General features: G+C 41.7%; 1 protein-coding gene across 1 annotated transcript in view; it reads left to right on the top strand.

The window, feature by feature from the left end:
* Positions 1 to 12087, top strand: part of grik4 (glutamate receptor, ionotropic, kainate 4) — a 362254-nt gene that overhangs the window by 337215 nt on the left and 12952 nt on the right. The window contains exons 13-14 of the mRNA XM_086261523.1: positions 1342 to 1545; positions 7905 to 8018. Of these exons, the coding sequence (XP_086117649.1) occupies positions 1342 to 1545; positions 7905 to 8018 (318 nt within the window). The remainder of the gene's footprint in view (positions 1 to 1341; positions 1546 to 7904; positions 8019 to 12087) is intronic.

Here is a 12087-nt window from a genome sequence, read left to right as displayed (position 1 = left end):
TGGTTCTACTGTCCGGTTCCTCCAAGAAAGAAGCAAAGCTGTTCAATCAACAGTATTAACATGATGTCCACCCTCACCCCTCCTTACAGGTGGAGCCAAACAGTTGCTATGACAACATTGCGAGTCTTAGTACTAATAACTGTTACGCCACCTGATGTGCACCGAGTTTTCAAGTGCCTCCAAATTCAGCACAAATTCGTCAGTAGTCAACCAGCTACCCTACAAAGTGTTTCCAGCTGTGGCAGTGACAAAACCATTTCACTCCCATCCCCAGCTCTCGAAATACAGCACCACTTATTTCTGTTTATGCTTTACCCTCCTGAACCATGTCACAGTTGTCTACACGCGTGGCTGTCTTATACGCTGAAGGCATTTATGTTAAAACGAGTCAATAAGCTACAATTAAAACCTTCTGCATTGTTAAAAGCACTCAATAACACATATATTTTCTTTGTTGTAAAAAGCTTTTAGTTTTCAGTAAGAGTGATAGAAAATGTTTAGATACCTTTAATCATCGTTATTTGATGCCAAGTTGCCAAACAAAGTTAGTTTATCTGGAATCACGAGCTAAGTTCAGGGATAGTGGGATGGAAAAGTACATAACACTGTCTTTTTTGTGATGTAGTGGAGCCTGAGCACACCAGTCTGACAGTTGCATTATTTGAAAAATAGCACAATAAGGTTGGCTCCAAAATACATCACTGCAGGGCTCTTTAAATCTTCCTACAGCATCAACTAAATGACAAAACAAGACATAAATAAACAGACAGCCGAACAGAGAGTTGGTTCGCTAAAAGACAGGTTGTAAATAGGTGTATGTGTATGACTGATATCAGAAGAAAACTATCCAGTTTTTGGTTAATACAACAGATTAGCACGCTCCTGCCTTGTTGCTGATTTCAGTGCTTGGCTCTGCTTCAGAGCCACAAATCTCAGTTTTCATTGAAGGCAGTAAACAACGTGAACCGTGACCTCTAAAGGACATGTGGGATGCTTCCACCATTCTTGCTCATTGCAAAATCTTTAGATAGGCTTAGTAAAATAATGATATTGATCATTAAAGGAAGACTCGGGTGATTTGGTAATAAATTACCCAAAAATGCTGAATACAGTAAAAAGTGTAAAAATTTTAACTCATATATGGAAAATGATAACTAACTTAATTTTTGTATTTTAACACTCCAGTTAAAAAAATAATAATTTTCTGGCAATTACTTCATTATTTAGGAGTAAAGGGGTTTAGAGAGAGACGTTAAGAAGAACTAGAACTAAAATTCTGTATTGCTGTCACACTTAAAAATCATGAGATCTAATGCAACGCAAATCCTTTGTTTTTTTCAGGAGAATCCGTATGTGATGCTCCGACAGAACCACCAAGAACTCGAGGGAAATGACCGCTATGAGGGCTTCTGTGTGGACATGCTGAAGGAGCTGGCAGACATTCTCAAGTTTAAGTATCGCATCCGGCTGGTGGGGGACGGCGTCTACGGTGTTCCCGGAGCTAACGGAACATGGACGGGCATGGTTGGAGAGTTAATCTCAAGAGTATGTAAATATTTGCATATGCATAGACAATAATATTGCCAACAAACAAACCATATCACTATAAATGATTATGTTTTCTCCTTCGCATATGTGTGAGACAGAAAGTTTTTACAGGTGTCTATGCAGTCCTGCAGAGGTGTGGACTCGAGTCACATGACTTGGACTCGAGTCAGACTCGAGTCATTAATTTTATGACTTTAGACTTGACTTGAAAAAATGTTTTAAGACTTGTGACTTGACTTGGACTTTTACACCAATGACTTGGGACTTGAATTGGACTTGAACCGGTTTACTTGAAAAGACTTGATATTTTACCCCAAATATAAAATTTAACATGCATATTATATGGAGATTGAAAATGTGACGTCATTCACGGGTAGAACCGCAAAGGATTCTGGGAACTCGTGGCAAGCGGTACTAGCGCACGCAGGCTTTCAATTAAAATCAGTCACACAGCGATAAAAAGAAACACAAAAATGTCAAGAAGCTGTTGTATTATTAACTGCAATAGCCGGTCGCATGACAGCCACGGGAAGCCGACAGGTAAAGAGATCGGTTGTTATCGGATTACGTCGTTGAAGAGAAATTGTTCGAGCCATGTTTCCGAAGTAACAAAGAGGCGACTGGATTGCAGCCATTCAAAGATCAAATATAACGTCCCAGAACACTCCAGCTCACAGGTTAGTCTGCTCCAAGCATTTACACAAAGGTCAGTCTGCTGTTGTAGTTAATGCGTCATTTTTCTTAACATAATTGGTGATACAGGTTACAAGCAAGTCTGGCGCTGAACAGAAATTGTCGCGCTATGCTCCTTTATTTATTGTGCATAAATAGTGAATTATCCTGACACAATATTGCGTTTCGCTTCTGTTATTATGGTACATTGACAAAAACACATACTTTTATTCACAGGATAAAACAGTTTTTTGTATCACTAATTGCCCAGTACGATTACAGCATACAGTATTATTGTCACTGCTACATTTCTGTGATGCTACCAGAAATTATTTCCACTACTAATTAATTACCGTTGAGCTCAAAGGTCCTATTTATAAACGGTTAACGAATGTGTATTTATGACGACGATTTGTGAGACTGGTAAACTTATGATACGTACGATGGTCTTTCGTTCTACACGGTGCAGTTCAAGGTCCTGCACCCATCCGTCGGTAAACTGTACCTGGGCTTGTTGCAGTGACCGGAAGTTACTAAACTTCATGAGTGTATGCACTCACTCCAAGAACCGTATAATTATAAATATGCATATAAATATGCTAAGATGAGATAGCTGACTTCATCTAACTAGCAAATGCTTTCCAGGCTACGTTGGTGATACAGTTTTTTTTAATGTGTATGATATTTTTGTCATGCGATTTTAAAGCTGGTCCTACAACCGCATCCAAGAATAACATGCAGCGTATCTCAGAACTGTCGGTGAAAATTATTCTTGGAGCTAAGTTTAATTGAGCTGCATTTTAAAGAGGTGCAATTTCACAATTTGTGTATATTTTCTAAGTTCACTATTTTGTCATGTGTTGAGAAAAACACAGATTTTAAAATTACATGGTCTAATATTTACATTTAGCATAACTGCAACATTATTTTTTCGTTTTTTTTTTTTAAAGACTCGAAAGGACTTGAAATTCAAAGTTTCAGACTTGTGACTTGACTCGGACTTTTACACCAGTGACTTGAGACTCGACTCTGACTTGCCTGACATTACTTGAGACTTGACTTGAGACTTGAGGATAAAGACTTGAGACTTACTTGAGACTTGCAAAACAATGACTTGGTCCCACCTCTGCAGTCCTGTGAAAAGCTAAGCAGCCAGGTGCTGCTAATCAAATGCGTTTTATTAATGGATCATCAGCAAGCGTAAGCATCTCTGTAAACGCAGAAGTTTTGGCAGCTTGTTCTGAAGCATTCAGGTGTGTGTTAACACAATGCCAAAAAGGAATGACATCAATAAAAGAAGTAATTGCTCCTGTCCATCATTCTACATTGAGAAAGAGGATTCACAAGTAAAAGGAACTTGCCATTTTTCCCAGGCAGACAGACATCCAAGTAAATTCACCCCAGAGTCAAATCATGCAATGCTTAGAGAAACTACAAAAAAAAAAAAGAAAGAAAACAAGAGCTGTATCTCAGACTCTACAGGCCTCAGTTAGCATGTTAAATGCCTGAACCCTCTACTGCACACATTTTGATGGTACATGCTGAACATCATTTTCTGACTCATTTCGGGCCATTTTATTGCCAAGATATTTTTTTGTGCAACAATGGTATAAAACCACAGAGAAAATTATTATCTCATAATTCATCACACAACTTTTAGAAAGCAAAAAGACCTCAGCAAATCTTCCAAAAATGTCGACCAATGTTGAAACAAAGAATTGAAAAGACGTGAAACATATTTACATAAATGATTTGATGCAGGCTTAGGTTCAAATTGTGCAATATCATGTCATATTGATTATACTGTTGTGAGACTGTCAGTCTGTGTGAAACTTACCAAAACAGTTCTTCTGAGGTGGGCATTACACTTTATACACATCACTTTTGGTTTTTCTGTGCACCCAGGAACCCTGCATCTTGCCTTGTTCAGTTCAGTTCAGTTTTACTTGTATTGTGCCAAATCACAACAATTACCTCAAGGTGGTATATTGTAATGTCACGAACCTACAACAATACAGAGAAAACCCTGACATTAGATGACCCCCTATAATCAAGCACTTGGCTACAGTAGGAAGTAAAAACTCCCTTTTAACAGGAAGAAACCTCCAGCAGAACTAGAATCAGGGAGGGGCAGCCTTAATCGGTTGGGGTGATGGGGTTATCACATACTGTTGGCCAAAGTGATATATTATAATATATTGTCTGTGATGAGATTCTGATTTGGAATGGGAGCTCTGGGACTCTGCTTCTTCCTCCTGTCGTCATAATTTTGAGATATCCCACTAATGGCTCGAACTCTTTGCACAGATTTCATGCAATTTTGTATTTTGGACCACATTTCAACTCGGAAGCTCAGGTGGTTGGACAGCCTTCCCAATGTAAACTTCACAACTGTGTGGAATACCATCTGATGTGATTGTGATTTGGCACTATATAATTAAAACTGACTTGAAATGATCCAGCAAGGACTAGGCAACTGTTGTTGCTCATATGGAGAAAGCTTTTGATGGCCTCCCACTAAGCAAGAAGCATCACATCAGCAACATGTGAAATGTGCACAAATTTGCGCACGAATGCATGAAATAACATATCATTACATACAAACACAATGTTATCAAAATCTCCCTCAAAGTTCCCCTGATTGCACTACGTTGCCCGAGGCAACAAAAAGAATTTCTGGGCATGCAAAATTTCATGGTTCATTGGTTTCCATCATTTAACTTCACACGTACAGGTCATGAGGCTTAAAAAGACTTTCTGTTGCTCTAGGGCAACACTGTGCTGTAGAGGTTTAAGTGTTTAGAGGGGTTTCCAGGAGAAAGTCTCTTCTCTCTGAAAAGAAGTCTAAGCATAGGTTTGCAATGTTGCATCTGAACAAACCACAAGACTTCTGGAACAATGTCCTTTTGACAGACAAGACTAAAGTGAAGAAGTCTGCCCATGATGTACTGCACCATGTTTGTCAAAAACCACACTCAGCAGATCAGCACAAACATCTAACATGAAGCATGGTAGTCGATAGGTGATGATTAGTGCACATGACCTGGGCTTGCAGTTATTAAGTCAGCCATAACCATGCTGTGTGGAACCTTAAGAGATCTGTGCATAAAAAAAGGCCTTCAAACATCAATGAACAGAATCAACATTGTAAAGAAGAGTGGACTAAATTCTTCCAAAGACATGCAGAAAGCCATTACTTCCAGCTGTTCCTAAAGGTGGTTCTACAACTTACAACTTTTCCTTTAAAACAAGATTTTCACCATAGCTGTGTGGATACCACTGTATTGTTCTTCTTAGAGAAACATAGAAACAAACCCAAAGTGTATTGCTCAGCTTTCACATAATTTACAGCACATTTCCTTCATATCATATAGCCCCCTTCCTTCATTCAGCAGTTGGCCTTTTCAGCTTAAGTATTGTATTTTTCAAAGTAGTCACAGCTTGTTGGTGGCTTGTTTCCTGCCAGCCGCTTTAGCTGAACTGACCTTAATAGACTTTCCTCCTGGATCAGTCTTGTTGCTGTTAAATCTCTGAGTGAGCCCTTATATTATTTGCTGTACGTGGCTGTTAACAGGCAGATAAGGTTATATAAGGGATGAGAGGGAGAGGGGAAAGAAGTAAAAGAGCTGTTAAAAAATTAAGAGGGCGGGGTGAGTGAAACAGACAAGTGTTAAGTCAGTCCTAAGAGGTGATCTGTCTTAATTCTGTGGGCTAATGGAGGGCAAAGCCATTAAGTATGTAACGCGTACACTGCCTGCTCTTGTTTTATTGTCACAGTCCATCTCCCCCCTACATCCATGTATAACTTGCCTCTGGAAGGTTGACCTTCAGAACGGCCATGGGTGAAGTCGACATGTGTCTCTGACATCAGCTTGAGCCGTGGATTGGCATGGTTGAGAGGGATTTTCATGGTAAAGGTGGCATCTGCAGGGAAGTTACACAGTAGACAGAAAGGCTTCGGAGTGTTTGGTTAAAGGCATAGAAAAGAACAGGAAGGATGGCAGTGTAAGAGGATTGTGGGAAAATATACAGGCCTTGGCTACAAGTTGAAAGGACAGGTAAAGAAAGGAAAATGGAGGAAGAGGGGTGTTATACACTTGGTAGGAGCAAAGGAAGACAGCATCAGGATATTTTGGACAACAGATACCCGTCTCCCTGCCAGTACCTTTCAGACTGAGCAAGATTTCATTGAGGATGAGGATGATTAGTCTGACGGGTGTCAGACAGCCTAAGCTAACAATGAGTCAGGCCAAGAAGAACCCAGACACAAGTCTAAGTACAGTATGTGCCGGTTACCTAATCCACAGTGCTGCGATTAGAGAACAGAGACATACAGCATCTCTAAAGACCAAAATTTAAAGTCTAAGTCAAATGCTAAATCCTCAAGGGTCATGTTTAATTCATCTCTCACGTTCAGTTTCGCATCCTTTTTACTGGCTTAGCATGATCTGATTGAATGCAAGTGGAAACGGGTATGATGCAATATTGAACAGGCGACATTACACTGTGTCTTTTCTTACATACTAGAAGGCATAACAGCAGGGAGGCAGAAGAATCCGGTAATCAATATTAATATTCCATCGCCACGTAAATATTTCACTTGATGTTACAACTGTGTGTTCATTTTTCAAAGGATCTGTTACTTTCTTTGTTAAAATTGCCTCGATGGTCATTTGCTGTATTTGGATTCCTTCCAGCACTGGGAGCAGGCAATCAGCCTTTCAAACAGCGGTCAGAAACGAGACAGGAGGCTGGGAACAGATGATAATCTCGGGTCAGCGCCTGCAGGCTGAGAGTAGGGCAGCAGGAGACACTAGGCCTCAGTGTGGAGTAAAGGCTGCCGTGAGGTTAAAGAGATGCAAATGTGAAGTGCAGAGTATTAATTGAAGCACAGACGGAGTCAGACTGGGGGTTTCTAGATGAAGCATTTGAGGCCTCTTCTGAAGGTCAGAGTGATTATAGAAAAACATGACATCGAAATGGATGACGCGCCTTGGATGTGTGCATGTTATGTATGTCAGATGCCCTCCTCGTTCCTTGACATAGAAACAGTATGTTGTGGATTTTGACTAGTGTCTGCAGTGCTGCAGCACAGCTCCCTGCTCCTCATTCTCCCATTCCCCTCTATGTCCCCAATCCTCTTAGTCCTCCTGCAGCAGACAAAGAGGAATGCATTGCTGCTTTCACTCTTTGCTCCTCAGGGAGATGAAAAATCCCTTGCAGTTGCACTTTGCTGGCCTGTATTATTAGTACAGAGCCATTCAGCTGCATTGACCATTTCTACGTGTGTGTGTGTGTGTGTGTGTGTGTGTGTGTCTCTGTGTTTTACTAGCCTCTGCTTTGTCGAGTGATTTGTCTTGACAGTGCTCCCTTGGCCAGCCACAATGGTTACCCTGAGCTCTCTCGTGCACTGCACACACACACACAAACACACACACAATGCCAGTGCCGGATTATCCCCATCACGGATAGCCGTATTGGTGGACAAAAAGCCTAGAGGATACAAAAAGGGCATTATTAGGGAATTAGCAAACCAGTAGCCCACTTCTTATGTCATCCTCATCTTTCTTTTTTTTCAAAATCTTCAAATTATTGGGTATGTCACAAACACTATGCCATGCCTCGGAGCTGTGCTGTGTGTGAGTTGGACTTTTCATGCAGTAATACTACTTATCCTGTTGCAGAAAGCAGACCTGGCAGTCGCAGGCCTGACCATCACAGCAGAGCGTGAAAAGGTGATTGACTTCTCCAAGCCTTTCATGACCCTTGGTATCAGCATCATGTACCGCGTCCACCTGGTGAGTTAAGTCCCCCCGCACACACCTATTATACCTGATCGAACTGCCTCTCATACAGCTTGCGGATAAACCTCAGCAGGCTGTCAGGCATGTCTAATGCCTGGAAAAGAAGCACTCTGCCTTCTGGCCTGTAGAGTCTTTTTCTCTCTCTTAGTCCGTTTAAATTCCTCCACAACTTCTCCCCTTTTACACCTTATTGCCTCTTTACCTCTCAGCTACTCGTTTTCCCTTTCATCTGCGTTTTTTCATGGGTCCTCTTCCTACTTTACCCCTGTCCTCCAACATTACTTGCCACTTCATCCTTCTCCTCTGTGTCAAGTTCTTTTCATTTTTCCTTTGTCCACCCATTTCCTCCTTTTGTTTCCGTGCCCCCCACCCCCCACCTCATTCTGCCAGCACCAGATCGCTCATTTTATGGTGTGAACTGAATGATAAATGTAACACTTTCACAGTTGTTTTCTGCTTGTTCTCTGATTGGATTTCGCCATCTTATTCTCACAAGCAATGCCCTCCATTCTCTGCAGAGAGCAAGTCCAAGCAAGAAACAGCGAAACAACAGCAGTGCTGGTGGAAATGAGCCAGTGTTTGCGCACTTAGTGGCCCATTAATCATCAGTCCTCCCCCAAAACCCAAGGTGACACTGTGGGGGCCACAGTAGCACTGGCCACAGTCCGTGCTGAGGTGATCTAGCGCGTGCGCAGGCTAACATTAGTGTAGCATCCCAAAGGGGCATTTTACTCACATTCCCATTCCATCTTGCTCCTGTCTCCACTACTTGTAAATCTCCCACCGTGTCACCTTCCCATAGTCTGTGCACAGTACCCATAGGTGAGGCAGTGAGGCACTCAATTGAGCGGCAACAGTTGGGGAGAATCAATCGACGTTCGCAGCAGGTGCTACGTTAAATGGGCTGCTGGGCAGCATGTGACCTCTGAATTGGGAAGCAGGCAGGCGGGTGGCAGCCTGAGGATATGATATGGAGCTTATGTCCCACAGGGTTGGCACACAGAGCCAAATAGTTGAATTAGCAGAGACTTGACCCAGTTGAAATTCCTGAGTAAAGCGGTTTCTATTAAGATAAGATGTGTGAAGTCGGTAGAGGAAGGTGAAAAGATAAGAGGGAAAGAAGACAGGCATAAGTGCAGGTATCATCTCTCTTTGTCTCTTTCTCTGTCCCTCATTTCCTCACACTCTCTTTACTTTCTCATTGCCCCTTGGCATTTTCTTAGATCCGATTCAGAGTGGTCCCTCAGCATGCTCTAAAATTCGATATTTGAATTTCTGTGACTGCCCTTGTTTAGTTCTAATCCACTGACTATTGATCTGAGGCACAGTGATTTCTACAAGGGGGTATACTGCTTATTTCAAACTTTAAATGAAAATTTCAGTCCAATCAATAAGAATGGCGAATGCAATAAAATACAGCTGCCTGTTGGGTATTAATTATCCGCACACTATCGCCAGTTTAATCTCCATTTCTCTTCTTTGTCACAAGTATTGCATGTCTTTCTTACTCTCGCTCTCTCTCACACACACAGACACACGCACAGAGTTTTTTCACTTTCATTATTTATTCTTATTTTATGTTTGTTGCGTTCAAAGCACACATTTACATTCTTTTCAGTGAAGGCGATAGCTTTAACGTCAGGCGTAATCTTGTTACAAAGCTGCTGAAAATGTACATTTCCTGTTTGAAACACAGGTGCAGATTTGAACTAACGCTTCACTGCCTCCACCCCACCCACACCCCAAACCCCCTCCCTTGCCCTCCACACCACCCAGCCACCCAGCCACTACAACAACTGTCACAGACAAGTTTTCTGTGGTGTGTTCAAAATTGCAGCAAATCAGAACATTTAATCACCTGTCAAATGAGTTTGTGTCTTCGTGCTATTCTCTGAAGGGACCGCTGTCTGTTATCATTTCTGGGACACTGACTCTGCAATAAATAAAACTAAAAAAAATCCAGACAGCTTGCATCTTGCCTGCATAAGAAGAGCACTACCTGTCTATATGTTTCAGCTGTCTCGCCTGAATGTCTTGTCTGGTTGGGGATTTGTAGTTGGGTGCTATTCGAGGCCATATAGTGTATTTTATATGGTGGGGTATTTGACATGCATGTAGCTTCAGGCCCTATAAATAAAACGGATTTGCTTCATACACAAATCAAAGAGAAGCCGGTGCAATATGAATCACTGCGGTTATGAACCCAGACACTACCTAAAGCGACTGTCAGCTTCATCTCATAAAAACCTTTCGTTGTCTTGCATTCATCATCTGTACAATATAAAAACCATATGCTGCATGCCAAAATCCCAGCACTGTGAGCGTCTTTAAATCTGTGCCAGTTCCTTCTCCATTAATTCGTTGACTGTGTAACAGGGTATATGAGTGGATGTGTGCATGTTTGTGTGTATAAGAGAAAGAGTGCCACTTAATTAGACATAGGGGTTAATTAGGGGTGTGTAGAAGCTGTGTCAGATTCAGCAGCTGCCCTGAGGGTAGAGCGTAGTATAACGAGCTTTATTGACTCACTGGCCACAGAAGTCCTCAGACAAAATTACACAAACAAATGAAACCCTGTGCACAGAAACACAGACGCAGCTCGTGGAATTTAAAAACTTACCACTTATGTTATTTAGGGTTATTTTTAAATGCAGTTTTTTTCCATAATAAATCAATATTAAATTTAACACTAAACAGTAGGTTGTGTAATATCATTAAATTGTGTATATATGTGCTTGCCAAACACTTTGTTAGGTACAACTGTGCAACTGCTCATTAATGCACAGGCTCTAATCAGCCACTCACATGCAGCAGCTACATACATTTAAGGATGTAGATATTCTAAAAAAAGACCTGTTGAAGTTAAAAACTGGGCATCAGAATGGGCTAGAAGACCATACTGAGATCCCACTCCTCTCAACTAGCATAAAGAAACTGAGCCAATTAATGATACAGGTTCGGCATGCTGGTAGTGTGATGGTGTGGAGGATATTTTCTTATCATCGTTTGGTCCCTTTAGTACAAACTGAGTATTGTTGCTGACCATGTTCATCCCTTTATGACCGTTGTGCATTCATCCTCTGCGGGTTCCTTCCCACAGGATAATGTGTCGCGTCACAAATGTCAGATCATCTCAGACTGGTTTGAGATGTGGGATCATCTTGATACAGAACAGACCAAACGCAGCCAACATCAAGAGAAGAGCTTTGAATATTTTCCATGAAGCCTGGAGAACTATTCCTGAAGACTCCTCAGGAGAAAGTTCAGGGTGAAGAATAAAGCTGCTCATATCAAATATTGACTTTCAAGCTCGTTAGGAATGTTTTTGCCTTTTAGATTGTATTTCCGTGGATGCATGTGTTTCATTAAACCGCTCTACCTATTTCCCATTTCCCTAGCAACATACAAAGAAATAAGGGGTGTCTTGAGACTTTTGCACCAGACTGGAAGTTTTATTCTTTTATTTTGAAAGTAACCCTAAAACTAGTAGTGATGTATGTTTTTTATTTTTTTTTAGTTATGTTAGAAGAGTTTCAGCAAACACAAAAGCACAGCTTTGTTTGTGTGCAACTCACTCAGACATAAAGCCAGACAACCCGGTGAGCTCAAGAGGCAGCAGGATGTTGTTATGAATATGACCCCGTGACCTCAGCCAAATCAACTGCTCTCCACAGTTTGCCCCCGCGGCCATCTCAGCAGCCGTAACAACTGGCAGCTTTAACACAATTAGAAATGCACACACTATCAAAGAGCTTGGGGGGGGGGGGAGGTGGCAGAACATGGGGAGACACAGGGAGGGACAGGAAGAAAGACAACATAAAAGAGAATAAGCAAGAAATAGGTAGAAGGACATGAGGGAAGATGGAGAAATGAGAGCAAGGAAGTGAGCGACGAGAGTGTGAGAGCTGAAATGACAATGGGAAGTCTCCTTCGGTGAGTCAGTGTTCAGGCAGGAAGCCTCAGGGGGCAACGGTGTGGTATGAATACCAAGAGGAAAGATGACTAGGTGAAATCCTCAACTGGATAACCTCACCGGCTCCCTCTGCCACCCTCCTGGCATGTA

The sequence above is a fragment of the Aulonocara sp. 'chitande type north' Nkhata Bay genome, linkage group LG14 (assembly GCF_057382095.1).
Source record: "Aulonocara sp. 'chitande type north' Nkhata Bay isolate Kocher_YH1m ecotype deep benthic linkage group LG14, A_spYH_male_GT1.1, whole genome shotgun sequence".
NCBI classification, from domain to species: domain Eukaryota; kingdom Metazoa; phylum Chordata; class Actinopteri; order Cichliformes; family Cichlidae; genus Aulonocara; species Aulonocara sp. 'chitande type north' Nkhata Bay.
This window is presented reverse-complemented; position numbering and strand designations above follow the sequence as displayed.